The sequence below is a fragment of the Pongo abelii genome, chromosome 15 (assembly GCF_028885655.2).
Source record: "Pongo abelii isolate AG06213 chromosome 15, NHGRI_mPonAbe1-v2.0_pri, whole genome shotgun sequence".
Lineage (NCBI taxonomy): Eukaryota > Metazoa > Chordata > Mammalia > Primates > Hominidae > Pongo > Pongo abelii.
In genome coordinates, this window is record NC_072000.2 from 35,786,962 (window position 1) to 35,814,585 (window position 27,624).

Below are 27,624 nucleotides of genomic sequence, written 5' to 3' on the forward strand. Positions count from 1 at the left end.
TTAATTTTTGTATAAGGTGTAAGGAAGGGATCCAGTTTCAGCTTTCTACATACGGCTAGCCAGTTTTCCCAGCACCATTTATTAAATAGGGAATCCTTTCCCCATTGCTTGTTTTTGTCAGGTTTGTCAAAGATCAGATAGTTGTAGATAAGTAACGTTATTTCTGAGGGCTGTGTTCTGTTCCATTGATCTATATCTCTGTTTTGGTATCAGTACCATGCTGTTTTGGTTACTGTAGCCTTGTAGTATAGTTTGAAGTCAGGTAGCGTGATGCCTCCAGCTTTGTTCTTTTGGCTTAGGATTGACTTGGCGATGCGGGCTCTATTTGGTTCCATATGAACTTTAAAGTAGTTTTTTCCAATTCTGTGAAGAAAGTCATTGGTAGCTTGATGGGGATGGCATTGAATCTATAAATTACCTTGGGCAGTATGACCATTTTCACGATATTGATTCTTCCTACCCATGAGCATGGAATGTTCTTCCATTTGTTTGTATCCTCTTTTATTTCCTTGAGCAGTGGTTTGTAGTTCTCCTTGAAGAGGTCCTTCACATCCCTTGTAAGTTGGATTCCTAGGTATTTTATTCTCTTTGAAGCAATTGTGAATGGGAGTTCACTCACGATTTGGCTCTCTGTTTGTCTGTTATTGGTGTATAAGAATGCTTGTGATTTTTGTACATCGATTTTGTATCCTGAGACTTTGAAGTTGCTTATCAGCTTAAGGAGATTTTGGGCTGAGACAATGGGGTTTTCTAGATACACAATCATGTCATCTGCAAACAGGGACAATTTGACTTCCTCTTTTCCTAATTGAATACCCTTGATTTCCTTCTCTTGCCTGATTGCCCTGGCCAGAACTTCCAACACTATGTTGAATAGGAGTGGTGAGAGAGGGCATCCCTGTCTTGTGCCCATTTTCAAAGGGAGTGCTTCCAGTTTTTGCCCATTCAGTATGATATTGGCTGTGGGTTTGTCATAGATAGCTCTTATTATTTTGAGATACGTCCCATCAATACCTAACTTATTGAGAGTTTTTAGCATGAAGGTTGTTGAATTTTGTCAAAGGCCTTTTCTGCATCTATTGAGATAATCATGTGGTTTTTGTCTTTGGTTCTGTTTATGTGTTGGATTACATTTATTGATTTGCGTATATTGAACCAGCCTTGCATCCCAGAGATGAAGCCCACTTGATCATGGTGGATAAGCTTTTCGATGTGTTGCTGGATTCTGTTTGCCAGTATTTTATTGAGGATTTTTGCATCAATGTTCATCAGGGATATTGGTCTAAAATTCTCTTTTTTGGTTGTGTCTCTGCCCGGCTTTGGTATCAGGATGATGCTGGCCTCATAAAATGAGTTAGGGAGGATTCCCTCTTTTTCTATTGATTGGAATAGTTTCAGAAGGAATGGTACCAGCTCCTCTTTGTATCTCTGGTAGAATTCGGCTGTGAATCCATCTGGTCCTGGACTCTTTTTGGTTGGTAAGCTATTGATTATTGCCACAATTTCAGAGCCTATTATTGGTCTATTCAGAGATTCAACTTCTTCCTGGTTTAGTCTTGGGAGGGTGTATGTGTCCAGGAATTTATCCATTTCTTCTAGATTTTCTAGTTTATTTGCGTAGAGGTGTTTGTAGTATTCTCTGATGGTAGTTTGTATTTCTGTGGGATCGGTGGTGATATCTCCTTTATCATTTTTTATTGTATCTATTTGATTCTTCTCTCTTTTCTTCTTTATTAGTCTTGCTAGCGGTCTATCAATTTTGTTGATCCTTTCAAAAAACCAGCTCCTGGATTCATTAATTTTTTGAAGGGTTTTTTGTGTCTCTACTTCCTTCAGTTCTGCTCTGATTTTAGTTATTTCTTGCCTTCTGCTAGCTTTTGATGTGTTTGCTCTTGCTTCTGTAGTTCTTTTAATTGTGATGTTAGGGTGTCAATTTTGGATCTTTCCTGCTTTCTCTTGTGGGCATTTAGTGCTATAAATTTCCCTCTACACACTGCTTTGAATGTGTCCCAGAGATTCTGGTATGTTGTCTTTGTTCTTGTTGGTCTCAAAGAACATCTTTATTTCTGCCTTCATTTTGTTATGTACCCAGTAGTCATTCAGGAGCAGGTTGTTCAGTTGCCATGTAGTTGAGTGGTTTTGAGTGAGTTTCTTAATCCTGAGTTCTAGTTTCATTGCACTGTGGTCTGAGAGACACTTTGTTATAATTTCTGTTCTTTTACATTTGCTGAGGAGAGCTTTACTTCCAAGTATGTGGTCAATTTTGGAATAGGTGTGGTGCTGAAAAAAATGTGTATTCTGTTGATTTGGGGTGGAGAGTTCTGTAGATGTCTATTAGGTCCACTTGGTGCAGAGCTGAGTTGAATTCCTGGGTATCCTTGTTAACTTTCTGTCTCGCTGATCTGTCTAATGTTGACAGTGGGGTGTTAAAGTCTCCCATGATTATTGTGTGGGAGTCTAAGTCTCTTTGTAAGTCTCTAAGGACTTGCTTTATGAATCTGGGTGCTCCTGTTTTGGGTGCATATATATTTAGGACAGTTAGCTCTTCTTGTTGAATTGATCCCTTTACCATTCTATAATGGCCTTCTTTGTCTCTTTTGATCTTTGTTGGTTTAAAGTCTGTTTTATCAGAGACTAGGATTGCAACCCCTGCCTTTTTTTGTTTTCCATTTGCTTGGTAGATCTTCCTCCATCCTTTTATTTTGAGCCTATGTGTGTCTCTGCACGTGAGATGGGTTTCCTGAATACAGCACACTGATGGTTGCGAAAATTTTCTCCCATTTTGTAGGTTGCCTGTTCACTCTGATGGTAGTTTCTTTTGCTGTGCAGAAGCTCTTGAGTTTAATTAGATCCCATTTGTCAATTTTGGCTTTTGTTGCCATTGCTTTTGGTGTTTTAGACATGAAGTCCTTGCCCATGCCTGTGTCCTGAATGGTAATGCCTAGGTTTTCTTCTAGGGTTTTTGTGGTTTTAGGTCTAACGTTTAAGTCTTTAATCCATCTTGAATTGATTTTTGTATAAGCTGTAAGGAAGGGATCCAGTTTCAGCTTTCTACATATGGCTAGCCAGTTTTCCCAGCACCATTTATTAAATAGGGAATCCTTTCCCCATTTCTTGTTTTTGTCAGGTTTGTCAAAGATCAGATAGGTGTAGATAAGTAGCGTTATTTCTGACGGCTCTGTTCTGTTTCATTGATCTATATCTCTGTTTTGGTACCAGTACCATGCTGTTTTGGTTACTGTAGCCTTGTAGTATAGTTTGAAGTCAGGTAGTGTGATGCCTCCAGCTTTGTTCTTTTGGCATAGGATTGACTTGGCGATGTGGGCTCTTTTTTGGTTCCATATGAACTTTAAAGTAGTTTTTTCCAATTCTGTGAAGAAAGTCATTGGTAGCTTGATGGGGATGGCATTGAATCTATAAATTACCTTGGGCAGTATGGCCATTTTCACGATATTGATTCTTCCTACCCATGAGCATGGAATGTTCTTCCATTTGTTTGTATCCTCTTTTATTTCCTTGAGCAGTGGTTTGTAGTTCTCCTTGAAGAGGTCCTTCACATCCCTTGTAAGTTGGATTCCTAGGTATTTTATTCTCTTTGAAGCAATTGTGAATGGGAGTTCACTCATGATTTGGCTCTCTGTTTGTCTGTTATTGGTGTATAAGAATGCTTGTGATTTTTGTACATTGATTTTGTATCCTGAGACTTTACTGAAGTTGCTTATCAGCTTGAGGAGATTTTGGGCTGAGATGATGGGGTTTTCTAGATATGCAATCATGTCATCTGCAAACAGGGACAATTTGACTTCCTCTTTTTCCTAATTGAATACCCTTTATTTCCTTCTCCTGCCTGATTGCCCTGTCCAGAACTTCCAACACTATGTTGAATAGGAGTGGTGAGAGAGGGCATCCCTGTCTTGTGCCCGTTTTCAAAGGGAATGCTTCCAGTTTTTGCCCATTCAGTATGATATTGGCTGTGGGTTTGTCATAGACAGCTGTTATTATTTTGAGATACGTCCCATCAATACCTAATTTATTGAGAGTTTTTAGCATGAAGGTTGTTGAATTTTGTCAAAGGCCTTTTCTGCATCTATTGAGATAATCATGTGGTTTTTGTCTTTGGTTCTGTTTATGTGTTGGATTACATTTATTGATTTGCGTATGTTGAACCAGCCTTGCATCCCAGGGATGTCCAATCAATAGAAAAAGAGGGGATCCTCCCTAACTCATTTTATGAGGCCAGCATCATCCTGATACCAAAGCCGGGCAGAGACACAACCAAAAAAGACAATTTTAGACCAATATGCTTAATGCACATTGATGCAAAAATCCTCAGTAAAATACTGGCAAACCAAATCCAGCAGCACATGAAAAAGCTTATCCGCCATGATCAAGTGGACTTGTCATACTTCTTTAGTCTTCTTTAATCTGGAATAGTTTTCTAATCTTGTGCATATGTTTTCAGGTCATGAATTTTTTCATGAAAAAATTCAAAGCCTTTTTTTGCAGAATATTCCTAAATTTTATTTGGCTAGAAAGTAGTGACACATTTTAGTTCAGTAAACTGAACTTATAATAATATATTTATCCCCCTCCCCACATGGGATTTTAAGAAACTCGTTTTTGATAAATTGAGAAAAGAAAATACTGCCTTTTGTCTTATTCCTGTGATGGCATTGTGCCTGAAATGTCAAGTATCACTGCAAAAAACTCTTGCTCTATTGATGTTACTTCATCCCTATCAGCTTTTTAGCATGTGAAAAATCTCTCTTCACTTAGCTTAAGTGAAGCCCCATTAGTAATGCATCATTAAAAACAGCATGAACACATTTACTTCAGCTGTTGTTTCAAAACTCAAAATAGCGGGCCTATTGAACTTTACAATATCAGGGACAGTATATTTTATGTCTTGTATCACACATATGTACTCTAAACACAGCACATAGTGGGCATTTAAGGAACATTAAATGTTGTTTGAAATCAAAGTGTCATCACAATGTCTCATCATAGTATGTCTTCATGTGTTTATCTTTTGCTTCTCCTAAGTGCATCTTTAAGTAGTTTGAGTAATTTATAGCCATTCCATTTACTGTTGATGTCATTTATGCATATCTGATTTACATTTGTTATTGGGCCTGAGCCATCACATTTACAAGAATGACTCCCAGATCTTTATCTCTCACATTCCAGAGTGTTCTTATATTTCATTCTTATATTTAATTCTCCCAGTTGTCCAGGCCTCAGGTATCTCATTAATCTGTGTTTTTCACCCATTGTGCCCACATACCATTAATTGCCCATGCTTGTCCATTCCCAGCAATATTTGTCTTAACATCTGTTTTACAGGGAAGACTCAGTATATAGCATTTATTTTGTTCCTTCCAATCCAGTTGTCTCATCACTCCCAAATATTTTTCCTATTAAAAAGTATTGAGTGCCTAGAAAGAAAAAAGACCAAACTTTCATTGCCGAGGAATTGAGGCTTTTTTGGTTTAAATTATTTTAGTTGCTAGTCAGCAAACACTAATGCAAAAAATACATTTAACTGGAATGAGGGTAACTTAGAGAAGCTGAAAGCAACTCATCTGTTGGGCCAGAACCAGGCAGTGTTCTCTTTTCATTTCTCTTCTTTTTTATGTCTAGACTCACCTGGTCTGTTCACAGATCCTAGAATTTTAGGTCTTAGTTGTTTTTTTGTTTGTTTGAGGTGTAGTCTCGTTCTGTTGCCCAGGCTGGAGCACAGTGGTGTGATATAGCCTCACTGCAACCTCTGCCTCCCAGGTTCAAGCAGTTCTCCTTCCTCAGCCTCCTGAGTAGCTGGGATTACAGGCACATGCCACCACACCCAGCTAATTTTTGTATTTTTAGTAGAGACGGGGTTTCACCATGTTGGCCAGGCTGGTCTCAAACTCCTGGCCTCAGATGATCCACCCACCTTGGCCTCCCAAAGTGCTGGGATTACAGGTGCAAGCCACCACTCCTGGCCGATTTTTAGGTCTAAGTTTTAACCACATGCTAAGCCTAACCACATGTCTTTGAATTCGAATTCCAAATTTCCAGAAGAGATAATCTGATGAGTACAGTATAGTGAGCATAGTGCCTAGTTAATTTTTAATTTTACATTACCAAATGATCAAATAATTATTTAATTTTTTGATAACTGATGAATGTAGGATATGTTTTACTGTGTTAAAATGCATATTGCATTGTGCAGTTTTCTTGAAATAATGATTTTTACCATTTACTCATGGACCTCCTTCTGTAGTTTTTATACTTAATCAAACATAAGAATGTACTTTTAACTCAGTGGGAGCTAGGTTCAATAAGTTTATATGCTACTACTAGTTTTTGTTTTGTTTTTTTTCTTCCCAGCATGGGCTTTTAGAATTTTTTTGAGGTAAAATTTATATAACATAAGGTTAACCGTTTTAAAGTATATAATTCAAAGGCATTTAGTATATTCACAATGTTGTACAACTATCACCTCTGGTTGTAAAATATTTTAATTGCTCCAAAAGGAGATCCTGTGCCCATTAAAGTCATTCCTCAATTCACTCCTCTCACAGCGCTTACAACCAGTCTGCTTTCTCTATAAGTTGCCCATTCTAGGAATTTCATGTACTGAAATAAAAAAATGAGACCTTTTGTGTATGGCTATTTCATTTAGCATATTATTTAGACTTATCCTCGTTATAGCATGTATCAGTACATTATTTCTTTTTATGATTTATAAATTCCATTATATAGCTATACCACATGTATCCGTTTATTCTTTGACAAGTATTTGGATTGTTTTCATTCTTTTGGCTATTGTGAATAGTGCTGCTGTGAACGTTTGTGTGTAAGTATTTGTTTTAGTACCTGTTTTGAGTTCTTGAGGGTATGCCTAGGAGTGGAATTGCTGGATCATACGGTAATTCTATGTTTAACTTAGTAGAGAAGCACCACATTATTTTCTACAGCAGCTACACTATTTTACATTCTCATCAGCAGTGTACAGGTGTTTCAGTTTCTCCACATCCTCACTAATACTTGCTGTTTTCCATTTTTAAATTATATGAAGTAATACCTCATTGTGATTTTGATTTCCATTTCCTGTTGACTAGTGATGTTGAGCATCTTTTCATGTGCTTCTTGGCCATTTGTATACCTTCTTTGGAGAAATTTTTTTTTTTTTTTAAGTCTTTGGCCTTTTTAAATTGGGTTATCTTTTGTTAAGTTGTTAAGTTGATTCCTAGTACTGGACTTTTATCAGGTAAGTGATTTGCAAGTATTTTCTCCCATTCTGTAGGTTGTCTTTCTTGATGATATCTGTTAATGTATAAAAGTTTTAAATGTTAATGAAATCCAATTTATTTTTAAATAAATTGGATGTATATTGTTGCTCATGCTGTTGGTATCATAAATAAGAATTTACTGGCAAAATCAAGGTCATGAAGATTTATCACTTTTTCCTTTATCCCTAGGTTTTATAGGGTTTGCTCTTACATTTAGGTCTTTAATATATTTTTATATATAGTATGAGGTAGAGATCTAAATTCGTTCTTAAGCATGTGGATATTCGCCTGTCTCTGCACTATTTATTGCAAAGAGTATCCTTTTCTCATTAAATGGTCTTGACACCCTTGTTGAAATCAGTTGGCCATAGATATATGGGTTTATTTCTGGACTCTCAGTTCTATTCCATTGATCTGTATATTATACTTTTGCTAGTACCACACTGTTTTGGTTACTGTAATTTTGTAGTAAGTTTTGAAATCAGAAAGCATAGAGTTCTTCAGTTTTTTCTCCTTTTTCAAGATTCCTTTAGCTACGGAGTTTCCTGCAATTGAATGTGAATTTGAGGATTTTCCTTTCCATTTCTGCAAAAACAACTAATTAGATTTTGATAAAAATTACATTGAATCTGTAGATCAATTTGGGTAGAAGTTGCCATTTTAAAAATATTTAGCCTTCCAGGCCAGACGGGGTGGCTCACACCTGTAATCCCAGCAATCTGGGAGGCCGAGGTGGGCAGATCACCTGCGGTCAGGAGTTCAAGACCAGCCTGGCCAACATGATGAAACCCCGTCTCTACTAAAAATACAAAAATTAGCCAGACGTGGTGGCAGGCACCTGTAATCCCAGCTACTCAGGAGGCTGAGGCAGGAGAGTCCCTTGAACCCAGGAGGGGGAGGTTGCAGTGAGCCAAGATCATGCCATTGCACTCCAGCCTGGGGACAAGAGTGAGACTTTGTCTCAAAAAAAAAAAAAATTTCGCCTTCCAATCCACAAACACAGGATATCTTTTATTTAGATCTTGATCTTTAGTTTCTGTTAACACTATTTTGTCATTTTCATTGTACAAGTGTTGTACCTTCTTGGTCAAATTTATTCCTAGGTATTTTATTCTTTAGGATGCTGTTGTAAATAGAATTGTTTTCTTGATTTCATTTTCAGATTGCTCATTGCTACAGTATAAAAATACAACTAACTTTTATGGGTTGATCTTGTAACCTGCAACTTTGCTGAATTTTGTATTAACTTCTACTAGTTTTTATTTGTTTGTGGTTTGTTTTGTTTTTAGAGGCGGAGTCTCACTGTGTTGCCCAGGCTGGAGTGCAGCAGTGCAATCTCTGCTCCCTGCAACCTCCACTCCTGGGTTCAAGCGATTCTCCTGCCTCAGCTTCCCGAGTAGCTGGGATTACAGGTGGATGCCACTGCACCTAGCTAGTTTTTATATTTTTAGTAGTGATGGGGTTTCACCATGTTGGCCAGACAGGTCTCGGACTCCTGAGCTCAAGTGATCTGCCCACCTCAGCCTCCCAAAGTGCTGGGATTACAGGCGTGAGCCACTGCGCCTGGCCAACTCTTACTAGTTTTTTTTTTGCGGATTCTTTAGGATTTTCTGCATGTAAGTCATGTCATCTCTAAATAGGGATAATTTTACTTCATTTTTTTCCAACGTGGATATTATTTATTTATTTTTCCTTGCCTAAAACTCCAGTGTAATGTTAAACGAAAGTGGCAAAAACACACATATTCGTTTTGTTCTTGATCTTAGGGGAAAACTGATTATTTCACCATATTTCATCACAGCTAATAAGTATATTAGCTGTGGATTTTTCATAAATGTCCTTGATCATGTTGAAGAAGATACCTTCTATTCCTAGTTTAAGTGACTTTATCATGAAAGGGTGATGAATTTTGTCAAATGCTTTTTCTACATCAATTGAGATGATCATATGGTTCCCCCCACCCCCTGCTGATTTATTCTATTAATGTGGCCTATCAGACTAATTGTTTTCCATATTTCATACTACCCTTGCTTTCTTTGGATAAATCCTACTTGGTCATGATGTATAATCTTAATATTCTATTCTTAATATTCAATTAATATTGATTTGGTTTGGTAGTATTTTGTTGAAGATTTTAAAAATCTGTATATGTAGGGGATGTTGGCCTATAGTTTTCACTTTGTATTTTTAATTTGGCTATGGGGCATTAGGGTAATCACAGCTTCATAGGAAGTGTTTCTCTTCGTTTTTTAGAAGAGTTTGAGATCAATTATTGTTAATACTTTTTTAAGGGTTTGGCATAATTCATCAGTGAAAACATCTTGTATTGGGCTTTTTGGTTTTTGTGAGCTTTTGATTACTAGATCAAGCTTATGTGTTTATAGAGCTGTTGAGATTTTCTGTTTCTTCTTGAATCAGTTTTGGTAGTTGGTGTATTTCTAAAAAAGTTTATTTCATTTAACTTACCTAATTTGATGGCATACAGTTGTTCATAGTATTCTCTTGTAACCCTTTTTATCTGTATATTTCAGTAGTAATGTGTCTACTTTCATTTCTGATTTTAGTAATTGGAGTCTTCTCTTTTTTTTCCTTGGTAAATCTAGCTAAAGGTTTGTCAATTTAATCAATCTTTTCAGAGAACCAACTTTTGGTTTTGTTTGATTCTCCCTATTGTTTTTCTACTTTCTATTTTGTCTCTATATTAATTTTTATTATTTCTTTCATTCTGCTAGCTTTAGGTTTAGCTTTGTCTTCTTTTTCTAGTTCCTTAAAGTTGGAACTTTTTAAATCAAGGTTTTTACAGATGCAGGTTTCCGTCTGAAAATCTTTTGGCTGCATCCCATAGGTTTTGGTATATTGTTCTTTTTGTTCATGTCAAAGTATTTTCTAATTTTATTTGTAATTTCTTCTTTGTTCCATTGGCTGTTGAAGAATGTGTTGTTTGGCCAAGCGCAGTGGCCCACGCCTGTAATCCCAGCACTTTGGGAGGCCAAGGCGGGCGGATCACAAGGTCAGGAGATCAAGACCATCCTGGCTAACATGGTGAAACCCCGTCTCGACTAAAAATACAAAAAAAAAAAAAAATTAGGCGGGTGTGTTGGCGGGCGCCTACTGTAGTCCTAACTACTCGGGAGGCTGAGGCAGGAGAATGGTGTGAACCCAGGAGGCGGAGCTTGCAGTGAGCCGAGATCACACCACTGCCTGGGCGACAGAGTGAGACTTCGTCTCAAAAAAAAAAAGAATGTTGTTTAATTTTCACATATTTATTTATTTTTCTTTTGTTACTTATATCTGTTTTCATTCCCTTGTGATCAGAGAACATACTCTCTATTATTTCAGGCCTTTAAAATTTATTTAAACTTGTTTTGTGGCCTAATATATGGTGTTTCCTCCAGAATGTTACATGTGCATTTAAAGAGAATGTATATTGTGCTGTTGTTAGATAGAGTGTTCTGTATGTCTCTTTGGTCTAGTCGGTTTATAGTGTTCAAAGTCTCTGTTTTCCTTGGTTATCTGTCTAGTTCTGTTCATTATTATAGTGGACTATTATCGTCTCCAAGTTTTATAGTTGAAATGTTTATTTCTCCCTTCAATTCTGTCAGTTTTTGCCTCATATATTTTGGACTCTTGTTAGGTGCATTTATGTTTATAATTATATCTTACTGATGGAGTCTCCCTGTTACTGATGTATGATGTCCTTCTATGCTCTTGTAACAGTTTTTGTCTTGAAGTCTATTTTTTTTGATACTAGGATAGTTACTCCCACTGTCTTATTAATTACTATTTATATGGAATGTACTTTTCTATCCTTTTACATTCAACATATTGTGTCTTTGGTACTGTAGTGATTGTCTTATAGACTGTGTATAGTTGGATGCTGTTTTTCTCTTTTATCCATTCTACCAATCTCTGTCTTAATAGGAGATTTCAAATTATTTTCTTAGTCATTACCCTGCAGATTACAATTAACATATTTATAACAGTCATGTTTTAATTGAAAGCACCTTAGTTTCAAAGTGTACAAAAACCACTCCTTTACAGCTTCGTTTCCCATCCTTGTTATTGTCAGAAATCACATCTTTATACATTTTATGCCCATTAACATAGACTTGCAATTATTGTTTTATGTACTTTTAAAATCATACCAGGACAAAAAGTAGTTATAAATCAAAAATGAAATACTGCTGGCTTATATGCTTGCCTATCTAGCTGCCATAACCTTCGTTATTTATTTTTTTGTATGGCTTCAAGTTACTGTCTAGTGCCCTTTCATTTCAGCTTAGAGAACTTCTTAACTCTCTTTACCGTATCTTGTAGGACATGTATACTAGTGATAAACTTTCTCAACTTTCGTTTATCTAAGAGTGTCTTAGTTTCTCCTTCATTTTTGAAACATAGTTTTACCAGACACAGAATTTTTGGTTTGCAGGGTTTTTTTTTTTTCTTTAAGCACTTTAAATATATCATTCTACTGTCTTCTAACCTCCATGGTTTCTGAAGATCAAATAGGCTGTTAATGTTATTGAATATACCTTATATGTGACAGTTGCTTCTTTCTTGTTTTTTCATTCATTCCTCTTTTCTCCTCAGACTGGATAATCTCAACCAGTCTTTAAAAATTCACTGATTACTCCTTCTGACTGCTCATGTCTGCTGTTAATCTCTCAACCCCTCTGGTGAAGTTTTCTTTTCATTTATTGTACTTTTCAATTGCAGAATTTCTTTTTAGGGTCTTTTTATAATTTCTGTGTATGTATTGATATTCAGTTCGTTGAGTCATCATTCTCCTGGTTTCCTTTAGTTCTTTGTTCATGGTTTCCTTTAGATCTTTGTGATTTTTTAAAAGAACTTTTGATTTTAGGTCTTTGTCTAGTAAATGCAATGACGGCTTCATTGTGGACAGTTTCTCTAAATTTCTTTTTTTCCAGTAATAAACTCTACTTTCTTGTTTCTTTGTATGCCTCTTTTGTTGAAAATAAAGACATTTAAAAGATTATAATATGGCAACCTTGGAAATGAAATTCTTTCCCCTCACCAGGGTTTGCTTTTGCTGTGTGTTGTTTATGCTGTTTGCTTGTTTAGAGACTTCTGTAAACTATTTTTGTGAAGTCTGTATTTTTTGCCATTTGCTGCCACTGAAGTCTGTTCTGTTCACTTTGCGGTGATTTGTTAGTTTCTTTAAATATCTGGAGCCAAGGGAAAAACAACACTTTCCAAGTCTTGTGGGTGAAACAAAGGCAAGCCCTTGTGCCTTCCCTTCAGAGAGCCAACAGACAGGTTGAAATCCATGACCAGTTCTTTCAGAATAAGGTTGGTATTGCTCTCCGGCACTTGTGTAACCTACACCCACAGTGCAGGCTACTGTCCTCATGATTGTCACTAATCTGGGGTATAGGGGATGGCAGGTAATTTAAAGCTTTCTTCACCAAGACAACTACTGGTTGTTGTAATTTTTTAATAGATTACAGAGTTCTGCAAACGTTGATTCTGACCCTTCTGGCAGCTCATTAGTCGCTTTTGTTGGGGGACTGAGCCCTGGAATTCTCTTCTCCACCACTTTTGGTGACATCACTCCCCATGGACACATTTATCAAATTTATGGATTATTTATACACCTTGCATCTCTGTTACCCTTTGTAATCTATTTTATGACTTAAATAATTATGTCACCCTGAAGGTGTAGGGGAACAGGCAGTGAAACCCTAGTTTTGTATCTGTTAGCAACTCAAATAAAACTTAGGCCATTCTAAAACTTCAGATATCAGTAATAATCTGGGTTACTTAAGGGGTAGTGACCTTTTCTAATGAAAAGGAAAAAAGGTACTCAATTAAAAGGCAACATTATTTTATTTTTTTATTATTATTATTATTATTATTATTATTATTATTTGAGACAAAGACTTGCTCTTTTGCCCAGGCTGGAGTGCAGTGGCGTGATCTCGGCTCACTGCAACCTCCGCCTCCCTGTTCAAGCAATTCTCCTGCCTCAGCTTCCAAAGTAGCTGGGACTACAGGCGCCCACCACCACGCCTGGCTAATTTTTTTTGTATTTTTAGTAGAGACGGGGTTTCACCCTGTTAGCCAGGATGGTCTCAATCTCCTGACCTCGTGATCCGCCCGCCTCGGCCTCCCAAAGTGCTGGGATTACAGGCATGAGCCACCGTGCCCAGCCAAAAGGCAATATTATTTTAAATTACTAAAATTTTATATTTAGTTTGGGAATGTTGGGATAGGTTTCTAATCCCTTTATTGCTTGGAGGTCCAGGATGGATACTTTGGGTGATTTAAGGCCACATAAAACTTGGATAATTCACAGCTGGATAATTTAGTCTATGTTTTTGTTTTTTGAAATCACTGTTAATAGTGAGTAAAGGGCAAGATTTTAGTGTGGATAGTTAAGAGCCTTATAATATCCATTTAACAAATAATAATAAATGTTTATCACTGTGGAAGGGGTTTCCCAACTTCAGCATTATTGACATTTGAGGCTATTTAATTCTTTGTTGTTAGAGGCTGTCCTGTGCATTCTAGGATGTTTAACAGCATTCCTGGCCTCTGCCTGTTAGATAGCCTTCCTCCAGTTTTGACAACCAGAAATATCTCTAGGCATTACCAAGTGTTCCTTGAGGTGCATTATGCCCCCAGCTGAGAACCACTGCACTGTGTGAAGAACCCTGGGGATGGAAAGGTACTGCTATGACTTTTACTGAGTGGTAATAGAGCTATAGATAAAGTACTACAGGAGTTCAAAGGAAGAAAAAATTGCGTCTAATTGGAGATAGCAGGGAACATGTCAATGAGGAAGAAATGTTTCAACTGGGATATGTAGATATACGTGGAATAATAAGAATTCTGTAAAAGAATACATTCACAAAGTCAGGATAAATGTTATCTAGAGAACAATGAAGTATAGTTATTTTGAGGTAAGATTACAGGTGTGAGAGCTACTATGCCTGGCTTTAAATTGGGTAATTTTTATTGATTTATCTTCAAGTTCAGTTATTATTATTATTATTATTTTGGTCATCTTTATCTTGCTATTGAGCCCACTTGGTGAGTTGTTTCTGTCACTGTATTTCTTCGTTATAAAATTTCTATTCATTTATTTATATTTATATTTATTTATTTATTTTTGAGGAGGAGTCTCGCTCTGTCGCCTAGGCTGGAGTGCAATGGTGTGATCTTGGCTCACTGCAACCTCTGCCTCCTGGGTTCAAGTGATTCTCCTGCCTTAGCCTCCCAAGTAACTGAGATTACAAGCGCCCACCACCATGCCTAGCTAATTTTTGTATTTTTCGTAGAGGTGGGTTTTCAACATGTTGGCCAGGCTTGTCTCAAACTCCTGACCTCAAGTGATCCACCCACCTCAGCTTCCCAAAGTGCTGGGATTACAGGCGGGAGCCACCACTCCTGGCCTAAAATTTCCATTTAGTTATTCCTTGTATATTCTGTTTCTTTGCTGAAACTTCCTATTTTTCATGTTTCAAGTGTGTTTGTAATTGCACATTGTATAATAACTGCTTTAAAGTCCTGTTCAATAATTCCATAACTGCCACCATTGTGTTGGTGTCTGTTAAATGTCATTTATCATTCAAGTTGACATTTTTCTTGGTTTTTGATATGAGGGACTTTTGTTTTATTATTGTATCATAGACACTTTGGATATCATGTTCAGAGACTTTGGAATATTACTCAAATCTATTTTAGCAGGCCTCCTCTGACGTTGCACCAGCAGGGGAGGAGGGCTGCAAGGTGGGAGTGGAAGTTCAGACTCCCTGTTGGCTTCCATTGGCTTTCACTGATAATAGCATGGTGGGGTAGGTAGGGCATCTCTTACCTAGGATTGGTGGTGGAAGTTTAGGCTCTCGACTCAGCCTCTGCTGACACTCCAGAAAGGGTAAAGAACTCCTTGTTACTGATTGGCAGCGGTAGAAGTCTAGGCTTCCAAGTTGGCCTCCACTGACAAGAGTGAGGAGGGATTCCATGCTCTGTGGCTTGAGTAGGGCAATTATAGTCAAAAAGGTTTTGTTTTGCTAGGCTGTACCTCTTCTAATCCTTTCTCTAGGGAAAGCAGACTTCTTGTTGCTGTTGTTGTTGGGTTTTATCTTTTGTTTTTGTTAGTTTTGGGTGTGGTGGTGGTGGTGTTTTTGCCTTTGCTCATTAGTATTTCTGGGTTGCAGGCCTCTCCAACGCCCAGTCACGATATGAGCCTCTCCCTGCCCCCTCAAAAATCAGGGAACTTATGGTCATGTCGTCCTTCAAGTTTCTAAGTCATTACCCAGTTCGCCTTCTTCTCTCCACCATTCAGAGACTACTTGTGTTTGGTTTTTTTACATGTTAGGTTCAGGTTTTTTAGCTGTATTTAGTTGGAGAGTAGGGAGAAATAAGTCTATTCATTTTGTCAGGAGCTGAATGTCCTAAATCGTTTAAAATAGAAAGTAGTCCACTAAGAACTTACTTTTTTAAAATGCTCAAAAAATATTTTATTCTTACAAATATTTTACCACTATAAATTTGTAACTAAATTGTACATAAGATTAAGTACATTTATTGTTATAGATATATATTGGTTTTTTGTTTGGTTGGTTGAGGTTTTTTTTGGGAGACAGGGTCTTGCTCTTGCTCTGTTGCCTTGACCTCCCAGGCTCAGGTGAGGAGCCTGAGCCTCAGCCTCCTGAGTAGCTGGGGCTACAGGTGCATGCCACCATGCCCAGCTAAGTTTTTCTTTATTATTTGTAGAGACAGAGTCTCCCTGTGTTGCCCAGGCTGGGCTCAAACTCCTGGGCCAAGCAGTTCTCCCACCTTGGCCTCCCAGAGTGCTGGGATTACAAACATGAGCCACTGTGCCCAGCCTTGTGGATATATATGTGTTTATTAAAGTATGTATATTTCTTTATTCTCTTAGGGTTATGTACCGAAGGACTTTACCGTGTCAGCGGAAACAAAACTGACCAAGACAATATTCAAAAGCAGTTTGATCAAGGTAAGAAGATAATTATGTGAAATAAAAATTGTTGTTTTATGTTTTCCTTGTTAGAATTCATGGTGAGAAGATTGATTTTCATTTGAAAACTTCCTAAGGATATGGATGTTGAGGAGAGAGGGTTTCAAAGTGAGATTAGAAGCACTAAATAGAATAGATACCATGGTAAAGGTACAAAACAGCTAGGGAAAGTCTATTTTCTTTACATTAGCAAGGAAGTCACTGATTACTTCTAGAGCCTTTGAATTAAGGGGCCTTGGTACTAGGGATTTATAAGAGGAAATAGATGATAAGAAACTTTTAAAATACAATTGCAATAGAAGAAAAGATTGAAAACGAGGCAGTTGAGTCAAGAAAATACAATATTGTATAAATTTTTAATGTAAGTATGAAGACAGAAGAGGATTTGGTAAATAAGAGTAAATAAGAAAGGAGGTACTAGAAAAGCAGGCATTCAGTATTGAAGCAAAGTCCATCAGGCCTGGAAGGAATGGAATGCAGTAGAATAAATTTTGTTTTTGAAATAACCAGAAACTATCTCTTACCCTAAGACTGAAGGGAATACTATACAATATTTTGATGTCAGATTAGATATTTTATGGCACATATACTCTGAGTTTCTTCCCAAATTTCATATTCCTAATACATTAAACTATCTCACAAATAAAAGACTTGACTGAACCTATATAAATCCATCACCAGATTTAGAAAAGCAATAATTTGACTTATGATTGATCGACATCTTAGCCATTAGGAGTAAAAAAAGCCGAATTTTCTACTCATATTCAGTAAATTCTATATGCGATTAAAGATTTAAACATAAAAAATGAAAACCATAAGTACTAGGGAGAAAAATGAGTGAATATTTTTATAGTCTTAAAGAAAAGCCTAAACTTGATATGAAACCTAGAAAGCATGAACACAAGTTGATAGACTGGACTATGTACATGCTAAAATTTTACAAAAATGTAAAAATTCTGTATGACATGTGGCTAAAACAGGGTGTGACATACCTAGCTTAAGTAATTCGCATCAGAAGAGAGCAACCAATAAATACATGAAAATATGCTTAGCCTCTGTTAACGATAAAAATTAAAGGATTATATTTGTTTTATTTGAATGAAAAGAATTGTTAGTAGAGCGTAAGTAAACATTTATCTTGTACACTGTTGGTTGGTTGTACGTGCCTTTTGAGAGGCAGTTTGTGAATATCAGGATTCAGGTAGCTTTGCTAGAGAAATTCCACTTCTAGGAATTTGTTACAGAAGTCTTTGCAATAAGCATGCCAAGATATACTTACAAGGCTCTTCCTTGCAGTATTGTAAGTTTTTTTCAAAAGGAGTGTTGGGGGGATACCACTCGGGTCTAATAAGTAGAATGAATACTAAGAAGCCATGTAAAATAAAGATTTTATGCCTGTTGAAATGGCAAAACATCAGTTGTTGAGTGGTGTGTGTGTGTGTGTGACTGTGTGTATACAAAAACACACCTTGTTGCCAAAGAGTATCGTATAGTCTAGTATCCCATTTTTAAAAAATATTGGCCAATCACAGTGGCTCACGCCTGTAATCCTAGCACTTTGGGAGGCCAAGGTGGGCGAATTGCCTGAGCTCAGGAGTTCGAGCCCAGCCTGGGCAACACAGTGAAACCCCATCTGTACTAAAATGCAAAAAATTAGCCGGACATGGTGGTGCACACCTGTAATCCCAGCTACTTGGGAGGCTGAGGCGGGAGCATCACTTGGACCCAGGAGCGGGAGGTTGCAGTGAGCTGAGATTGTACCACCGCACTCCAGCCTGGGTGACAGAGCGAGACTGCATCTCAAAAAAAAGAAAGAAATCTATGTATGTGTGTGTGTGTGTATATATATATATATAGTGTTTAAAAAACTGTTTAGACAATGATATTAAATTGGTAGAATTTCATTTCCAGTAATGAATGCGTGGTTATAGTTAATACCAAGGCTCTTGAGTTTGACTTTCTTGTTTTGTTTTCTCGTCCTGCCACCACTGCCACTATTTTTGTGCCTCTGGCAAGTTAATCTTTCTAAATCTTAATTTCTTCATGTCTAGTATGGGAGTGATGAGAGTAACTATAAGGATAATGGGATAATGCATATGAAGAGTTTTCTGTCCGAGCACCATATTAAATGTTCATTGGGTAGCTATTACTACAAAGAACGTAGCCTAAGGAAATAAGCTTGTATGTATTAAAGCATAGCATGATATCATTTTCATGTTATTGTAATATATTTAAATGAAATCTAAATGTTCAATAATAGAATATTATGTAAATTGTATAATCTAAGGAAATATTTCACAGCCATTAAAATTGTTTATGTAGGGCAAAATGTTAGCAATTGATTTGGCAGTTTTTTTAATGAGCAGAGAAAGGCTGAAAGGAAACATGCTAAACTGTAAACAATGCTTCTCTCTAAGTGATGGGGAAATTTTTTTTCTTTTTGCTGGCCTATTTTTTATATTAAAGTGATTTACTGATAGCAGATTAACCTTATGATACACCTTTAGTATGTTCCATTCTTGATTTTTTTAGTCAGAACTTCACCAACTACTTAAATTTAAACCATTTTACATAAAATTTTGAACTGTAAGCTTAAAAGGTCCAAATCAGAATTTATACAAATTGAGTATCCCTTATTCAAAATTCTTGGGGCCCAGAAGTATTTTGGATTTCAGATTTTTTTCAAATTTTGGAGTATGTGGATTTTACTTAGCAGTTATCCCAGATACGAAATGTTCCAGTGAACAAGTTTCAGGTCAACCTGTATGCATATTTATTTTTTCTTTCTAGTTACTTATGGCCTCTTTTTTTTTTTTTTCCTCCTCCAAAGAAACAGGGTCTATGTTGCCCAGGCTGGACTTAAACTCCTGGGCTCAAGTGATCCTTTCACCTTAGTTTCCTGAGTAGCTGGGACTACAGGTATGCACCACCTCACCTGCCTCTTGTGGCCTCTTTTAAATAGCTGTATAAACAAAAAAAAAAAGATAGGTATTAGTAAAGTTCCTCAATATACTAATAAGCCTAACAGCATTTTTTTATTATAATAGAAAAGGCTTATTGCTTGGTTGTCTTTTCCCTGATCTATGTAGTTTGTAAGCCTAAAAAGAAAAGTGGGGCTGGGCGCCGTGGCTCACACCTGTAATTTCAGTACTTTGGGAGGCTGAGGCAGGTGGATCACCTGAGGTCAGGAGTTCGAGACCAGCCTGGCCAACAGGGTGAAACCCCATGTCTACTAAAAATACAAAAAATTAGCCGGGCGTGGTGACAGTCGCCTGTAATCCCAGCTACTCGGGAGGCTGAGGCAGGAGAATTGCTTGAACCCGGGAGGTGGAGGTTGCAGTGAGGTGAGATTGTGCCACTGTACTCTAGCTGGGGCAACAAAAGTGAAACTCAGTCTCAAAAAAAAAAAGAAAAAGAAAAGTGGCCCAAGACTTAAAGTTATCTTTTGATCTAAAAGTAACTATTTAGCTTGCTTCTATAATAAAGTTTTATTATATAATTTAAAATGTTAATTTTTGTCTTGTAGATCATAATATCAATCTAGTGTCAATGGAAGTAACAGTAAATGCTGTAGCTGGAGCCCTTAAAGCTTTCTTTGCAGATCTGCCAGATCCTTTAATTCCATATTCTCTTCATCCAGAACTATTGGAAGCAGCAAGTAAGTATAAACCTCCTTTTTATGAGAGGGATGATAATGGCAGTTTTTGGGTATCGATTGCTAAGTGTTAAAATCATCATGTACTAGAGTATGTAGCTAATAAAAATTAACTTAACTAGAATTCTATTTCTTAAAGGTATTTTCCTCCAAATTAAAATCAGAATCCCTGGAGATGGCCTCCAGGAATATTCTGTTTTAGCTAGCCCCATAGGTGACTTAAATGCTCCTAGAAATTAGAAGATCATTGTACTAGAAGTTTGAGGTTTGTGTTTTTAATTCAAACTTAAGGGCATTGTAAGAAAATTAAATAAATTCTTCAAATTGTAGGTCAAAGAAATTTACTTTGGCCTTGTCTTACCTGTTTTATGTTGCTATAACAGAATACTACAGACTGCATAATTTATAAAGTAATTTATTTCTTACAGTTCTAGAGGCTGGTAAGTTCAGGGTCAAGGAGGCCTCATTGGGTGAGGGCCTTTTTGCAAAGTCATTCCATGCCGGAAGGTGGAAGGGCAAGAGAGCACACTCAGAGAGTAAGAGACAGGAAGGGGGCTGAACTTACTCTTTTATCAGGAACTCATTCCCAAAATAGCTAACTCACTTCAGAGATAACAGCATTAATCTGTTCATGAGGACAAAACCCTCATGATATAGTCACCTCTTAAAGATTCCACCTCTCAACACTGTTGCCTTGGGGATTAAGTTTCCCACACAAGAACTTTGGGGGAAACATTCAAACCATAGCAGACCATGTGTTGTAAGTCATTTTGGGAAAGAACATGATATTTATTTAGTATTTATTCCTACTTTGGCATCTTTCATTCAGATGTTTCCACTAAACAGATATTCATTTATCTGGAAAATGAGAACTAAAGTCTGTTTGGGCATCAGTTTCATCCACATGATTTCTCAGTGACAAAAATTTAGCATAGTTGCTAAATACTTCTCTCTACTGTTTCCTTTTGGTTGCAAGTCTTCAAGTTATTTTAGGTGAGACTACTTTGTATTGTTCTAAGTTCTCAGTGATTTTTTTTTTTTAATTCAGTATATTGTCACAAGGTATAGTTGCCTTATACATACTCTCAGGTAAAGTGGGAAAATGGTTTAATTGATAGTTTAGATGTTCTTATCTATTGACCATTAATAGGAACCTCAGAACTTTCCTACTTAGGAAATTTTTGAGGACTGATTTAGAAGTAATGTGTAACAAATGAAATTTTGTTAGTAATTGGTTGTGGTACCATAATGATGTGGTGTGCACACTGGTCTCCAAAATAAGGAAGAGGTGGAAAGCACCCTTTATCTCATTTATTTCAGGGCCACATTTTAGTTACTCTGTTTCATAATTGCATAGATTTGGAGAGTAAGTTAAATACTTAAACTGCCTGTGAAGGAAAATCTTTGATAAGCAAAATGGATTACAAGTAATTGTAGTATAGGCGAAGCTATAGCCTGAGGGCCATATTTAGGCTATCGCCAGTTTTTGGCAGACTTTTAAGCTGAGAGTCGTTTTTACATCAAGAGAAAAGAAAATTTCATGACACATTAAAATTACATGAAATTAAAATATCAGAAGTTTTATCGGAGTATAGCCACTCCCGTTTGTTACATGTTGTCTGTTACTGCTTTTGTGCTACAACACAGGGTTGAGTAAGTGTGCCCACAAAGCCTAAAATAGTTACTCTGTAGCATAAATGTTAAGAGCCTAACACATTTATAAGTAATTAGTTAATTATAAATCAGTATCTAGTTACATAAATTGCTAATGTACCATTTCCCATTTTGTCAATGCTGGGTCACTTTGGTCTTCAGTGATTAGCTTTCCTTATAAAAAGGCTATAGTAATAAATGATAACATTAATAGAAATAGATAATGTTAGTTGAAGTGATTTCTTAATTTACATAATTCAGCAGGTTCTTTTGAACAGGGCTCTCCAACCCCTAGGCCACACAGCCTGGCTTGTTAGGAACCAGGCTGCACAGCAGAAGGTGAGCAGTTGGATAAGGGAAGCTGAGATCCACCTTCTGTCAGATCAGGTGCGGCATTAGATTCTCCTAGGAGTGGGAACCCTATTGTGAACTGCGCATGCGGCGGATCTAGGTTGTGCATGTCTTAGGAGAATCTAATGATAAATGTAATGCACTTGAATCATCCTGAAACCTTCCCCCACCCGTCTGTGGAAAAACTATCTTCCGCAAAACTGGTCCCTGGTGCCAAAAAGGCTGGGGACTGCTGCTTTAGAACATTTTCTTTGATTTTGTTTACCTATCCTAATATGCTTTAAACACATTCTTGATTGTTATAGTAAATATAGCAGGAAGCTTTATCAAATATTTTTGAATGTGTAAGTTTTACGCAAATTCTTCACTGTTTTAATTTTACAGAAATCCCGGATAAAACAGAACGTCTTCATGCCTTGAAAGAAATTGTTAAGAAATTTCATCCTGTAAACTATGATGTATTCAGATACGTGATAACACATCTAAACAGGTATTTTTATTTTTTTAGGGTTTTTTGGCAAATAAAATGCACTACACATTTCAAACATGTAAATTTTATAAATTGGATAATTATCAGATAGAAAAGGGGACTCAGACTAAACATACAGTTGAATTTTGGTTTTCTAATTTATATCTAAAAAGATATGTGATTAGTTTTGTAATGTAATTATTATATAAATAGTAAGTGTGGTAAGTATATTTTCTTTTTTACCACATTCTCTGTAAAATCTTAGAATTTTAGCTATGAAATGACACTCAGATAACTAACCAGATTGACGTATTTGGAGTTGGAACAGGGTTTGGTTTGAAAAATTACTAGTTCTGTGACCTTGGGTAAATAACTTATTCTTGCTAAGTCTTGATTGTCTCAACTATAAACATGAAAATAACAACACTTCACAAAGTTCTGAGGACTGAATGGAACTATTAGTGTATGTGTACTAGTTTTTTGAAAAGTCTCCTTGTAATATTTTCTACTGGCATTTTAATGAACTGTATGTTTTTTTTTTTGTTTTTTTTTTTTTAAACTAATAGTATCAACACCCAAACCAAGTACATTGCAGCTGGTACCTCCTAAAAGAGGATTAACTGACGTTTAAAGCTTACTTTCTACTAGCAACGTGGTATAAAATTGTATTAACATTTCTTATAACCTTTCCCTGAGGAAATACCATGGAAACATGGTGAAACCCCATCTCCACTAAAAATACAAAAATTAGCTGGGCGTGGTGTGAGCATCTGTAATCCTAGCTACTCAGGAGACTCGGGGCGGGAGAATTGCTTGAGCCCAGGAGGCGGAGGTTGCAATGAGCCGAGATCATGCCATTGCACTCCAGCCTGGCCAACAGAGCAAGACTCTGTCTCAAAAAAAAAAAAAGATTGTTTTATGGAATGCTAGCAGCCAGGTTTTTTGTTTTTTTTTTGTTTTTTGTTTTTTGTTTTTGAGATAGAGTCTCGCTCTGTCACCAGGCTGGAGTTCAGTGGCACGATCTCAGCTCACTGCAACCTCCACCTCCTGGGTTCAAGCAATTCTCTTGCCTCAGCCTCCCGAGTAGCTGGGATTACAGATGCACACCACCACACCCAGCTAAATTTAGTATTTTTAGTAGAGACAGGGTTTCACCGTGTTGGCCAGGATAGTCTTGATCTCTTGACCTTGTGATCCACCCATCTTGGCCTCCCAAACTGCTGGGGTTACAGGCGTGAGCTGCCGCACCTGCTACAACCAGGTTTTTTGAAAGTTAAAAATTCTCAGCCAGATGTGGTGGCTCAACACTTTGGGAGGCTGGAGGATCACTTGAGGCCAGGAGTTTGAGACCAGTCTGAGCAACATAGTGAGACTTGATTCTCAAAAAAAAAAGAAAGAAAGGAGAGAGAAAAAAGAGAGGAACGGAGGAAGGAAGGGAAAATTAGCCTGATATTAGTGTCAAACGCCTATGGTAGTAATTTTTCCAAAGCTAGTTGAGAGAGAGAGCATACTCTGGTTTATCTTTTCATCTCTCACAGTAGTCAAAGAAGTTACATATACAATTAGAATTTGTTGTTTCTGTTGCCAGAAACTCAATACAATTTGTCATATCAGGAAAGGTTTTTTGTTGTTATTGTTGTTGTTTTTGAGACGGAGTTTCACTTCACTCTTGTTGCCCAGGCTGGAGTGCAATGGCACGATCTCAGCTCACCACAACCCCCGCCTCCCAGGTTCAAGCGATTCTCCTGCCTCAGCCTCCCAAGTAGCTGGAATTACAGGCTTTGTCACTACGCCTGGCTAATTTTGTATTTTTAGTAGAGATGGGGTTTCTCCATGTTGGTCCTGCTGGTCTCGAACTCCCGACCTCAGGTGATCCGCCTGCCTCAGCCTCCCAAAGTGCTGAGGTTACAGGCGTGAGCCACTGCACCTGGCCCAGGAAAAGTTTTTTACATACGAATTAAAGACGCTTCTTTATGCAAATTTTTAAACCCCAGGTTTGAAGTAGGATAAAAGGTAACATTAAATCTGAGATCATTTCTAGCTCTGGAATTCTGTGATTGTAATGAGTTTTGATTTCTAAATGTTTTTTCCTTTCATAATTTCAGGGTTAGTCAGCAACATAAAATCAACCTAATGACAGCAGACAACTTATCCATCTGTTTTTGGCCAACCTTGATGAGACCTGATTTTGAAAATCGAGAGTTTCTGTCTACTACTAAGATTCATCAATCTGTTGTTGAAACATTCATTCAGCAGTGTCAGTTTTTCTTTTACAATGGAGAAATTGTAGAAACGACAAACATTGTGGCTCCTCCACCACCTTCAAACCCAGGACAGCTGGTGGAACCAATGGTACCACTTCAGTTGCCACCACCATTGCAACCTCAGCTGATACAACCACAATTACAAACGGATCCTCTTGGTATTATATGAGTAGGAAGTGATTGCAAACAGGCTGGATTTGTACAAAAAGCAAATCTAGACATGCATGTTTCAGGGTTCAGTAGTATACTTCATGTTTCATACAGATAATTCACATTCAAAATTACATTTTCTCTTTGAACTAGATGGTATTCCTTATTCACTTACATTACAAATCTAAGACCATGTGATAAGCATGACTGGAGAGGTTTAATTTTTATAAACAAAAATAGCTATAAAGTACAAAGCTGCTGCTGCATGCAACCTTATTGCAATCAGTATATCATTCCTGTGGCAATTTCTGTCACATTATATTGTGAATAAAATTTTTCTATAGAAATTAAATGATTTAAAAACTCACCTATATGAAACATTTAATGCTTTTCAGCCTGCTTTCTGGCTGATTTTGTTATTTGATGTGCTAATTTGGGCAACTTAATTTACATTCTGGCAGTCGGTGTAGATAACTAAAAGCCCAGTTAAGTATTTTATAATTTCAGGCTACTGAGGCCATGCTTGGGATGTTGTTTGAAAGAAAGAAAAAATACACTTGACATATTTCACATTTCTGTACCTTCATCTTTACTTCCAAGTAAACCGTGGATGATTTGATGAGGGATAAATGAACCTATTTCTTTTACACACATACCAAGGACATGCTTGTGGCTACAGTGAGTTGATAATGTTGTGCAAAGGATAGTTGTCACCAACTCATTTCTTTATGGTCCATAATGAAATAAAAACTTTGTATACTGTTAATTCTGTAAACAGATGCATGTTCAAAAGATCTATGATGGTCTTGTAATCTTAATCTAATATATTTTAGATATTTTAATTTTTTCCCTCTTGGGGAACACATTTAGTATAGTGTAGAAAATACTTCATGACATTTTCATATAAGGTTATATAACTTTTCATACATAAACATGAAATTTGTTGAAGAAAATTCTTTAAACCAAACATTTAAATCTAGGACTTCAATTTAATTTGTTCCTTGAATCTATTTTTATGTGGCCCTTAAAAAATATCCAAAAAACCCATTGCTAATATAGCAATAAAAATACTTTGGGTACTGACAGACTCTTTGGAGTGTTTATATTACAAATTTGTATTCATATTCTTTTCTGTGATGTGTTGTACTAAAATCCAAAATGGCTTTTGCACCATTTTTAAGCCAATTTTTTCCTTTGATGTTGGTACCAGAATTACTATAAGTGACTGCTGCTTTTGGGGGTAAACATTTTGTTCGTGAAGATAAAACCAGAACACTAAATTATGGATAAAATTTTCAGAATAGGTGGCACAGGTAAATTTCACTAGGTTATATTTTGTGTAGTAAAGAAATTCTTTGGTCAATGTTATCTTAATTCATACTACAATTTTAAGATTATCTTATGTGTATTATAGTAAATAGATGATTTTCAGATTCAAGGCTCCTAAGAGTTTGATTTGCTCCGTTTTTTCCTAAAATAAATATTATCTCTCCCAACTGTTAAGTTCTAGGTATTGTACTTCCAATTTTAACTTCAGAACCAAGATGTTGGCATGAACCAGGCTGCTGTTGAAGTACATGTATATTATAAATTATCTTATTTGTGTTATACTCCTACATGTTATCTTTTCTAAGAAAACAAAGTCCCTATTATTCCTATTGCAAAGCACACAGGAATTAAGAAAGTACAGTAATTTTTAAAAAAAAAATCCGGTAAATGTAGTATTCTTAACCTGTTCTATATTACTTATACCTATTGTCTATATAGCTTTAATTTATAGTTGTCAGTTTAACTATTGGCATGTCTGGCAAAGAAAATTAAACTTTAAGAGTTTTATAAACTGTTTCTAGGTTGCTAAAGAATTTATTTTTCTACTATATATGGTATAGACAAAGCATCAAACTATGTACAGGAAAAAAGCCTGACTATTTCTATTGGAAGTAGGCTGAAAAGAGAATTTTCAAAACTGTTCGTGTCTTCAGTTCATTCTGTCATAACTTTGCTATTGTAATATGTGAATACCAGTTTATTTAAGCTGTTCTCTTTTATACTGTATTAATTTAATGTTCATCTGCGTTTAGTACCATTTTTGTTATTAAAACTGGCATTTACCGTTTTTCACATTAACCCACCTTGCACCTTCCCCCAAACTTATCTCCACTTTTCTATGCATTCTATCATTGATTTGACACACTTCATAGTGAGTCATTTAAATACTCTACATTTGGTTCAATTAACCAGTAGGTTACAGTTATTGAAAATTAAAGTACAGTTTAAAGCTCAGTCTGTTACACTGAATTGATTGTGTTTGTTTTTGCCAAGGGTTTAGATATGTTTTTAAATATTAGAAACATCTAAGAACAGAATAACATAATTAAACTTTTTTCTGGTAAGTTACTGGAAGGTTTCACTGTTGAGGGACCTATCATATGAGACTTCTTAAAGGAGTAAAAGAATAGGATAGTCTCATAATTGTGAGTAAACATCAAGGCATTATATTTTACAATACTAAATAAAATTTCATCTACACACATGTTGCCATTGTTTCATTTAAGGTTCAGTGCTTATAGTTAACTACAATATTGGACCTAACAGGATCTAGATTAGCAATATAAAGAAGCATAGTGGTACTCTGTTTCACACTTTCAGTAGATTTATTAGAAGTGAAATTCTATTCAACAGACACTTATTAGGATATACAACTAATTTAAGAATAAAATTCCAGGCACAATATATTTTTTTTTAAATGGTATTTGTTAGTAGTGCTTCTTCCCCTTAAGATTTACAGTGTAAATACTGCAGGT

The 27,624-nt window shown here is 36.4% G+C and overlaps 1 protein-coding gene across 7 annotated transcripts in view; it reads left to right on the forward strand.

Moving 5' to 3' along the window:
- Positions 1-27,349, forward strand: part of ARHGAP5 (Rho GTPase activating protein 5) — an 89,121-nt gene extending 61,772 nt beyond the window's left edge. For all 7 annotated transcript variants that reach the window (XM_063715554.1, XM_063715552.1, XM_054529986.2 and 4 more), the window contains 4 exons: positions 16,180-16,257; positions 19,805-19,936; positions 22,322-22,427; positions 24,512-27,349. In XM_063715554.1, the coding sequence (XP_063571624.1) occupies positions 16,180-16,257; positions 19,805-19,936; positions 22,322-22,427; positions 24,512-24,839 (644 nt within the window). In that variant the 3' untranslated portion in view covers positions 24,840-27,349. The remainder of the gene's footprint in view (positions 1-16,179; positions 16,258-19,804; positions 19,937-22,321; positions 22,428-24,511) is intronic.
- Positions 27,350-27,624: the final 275 nt, after the last annotated feature.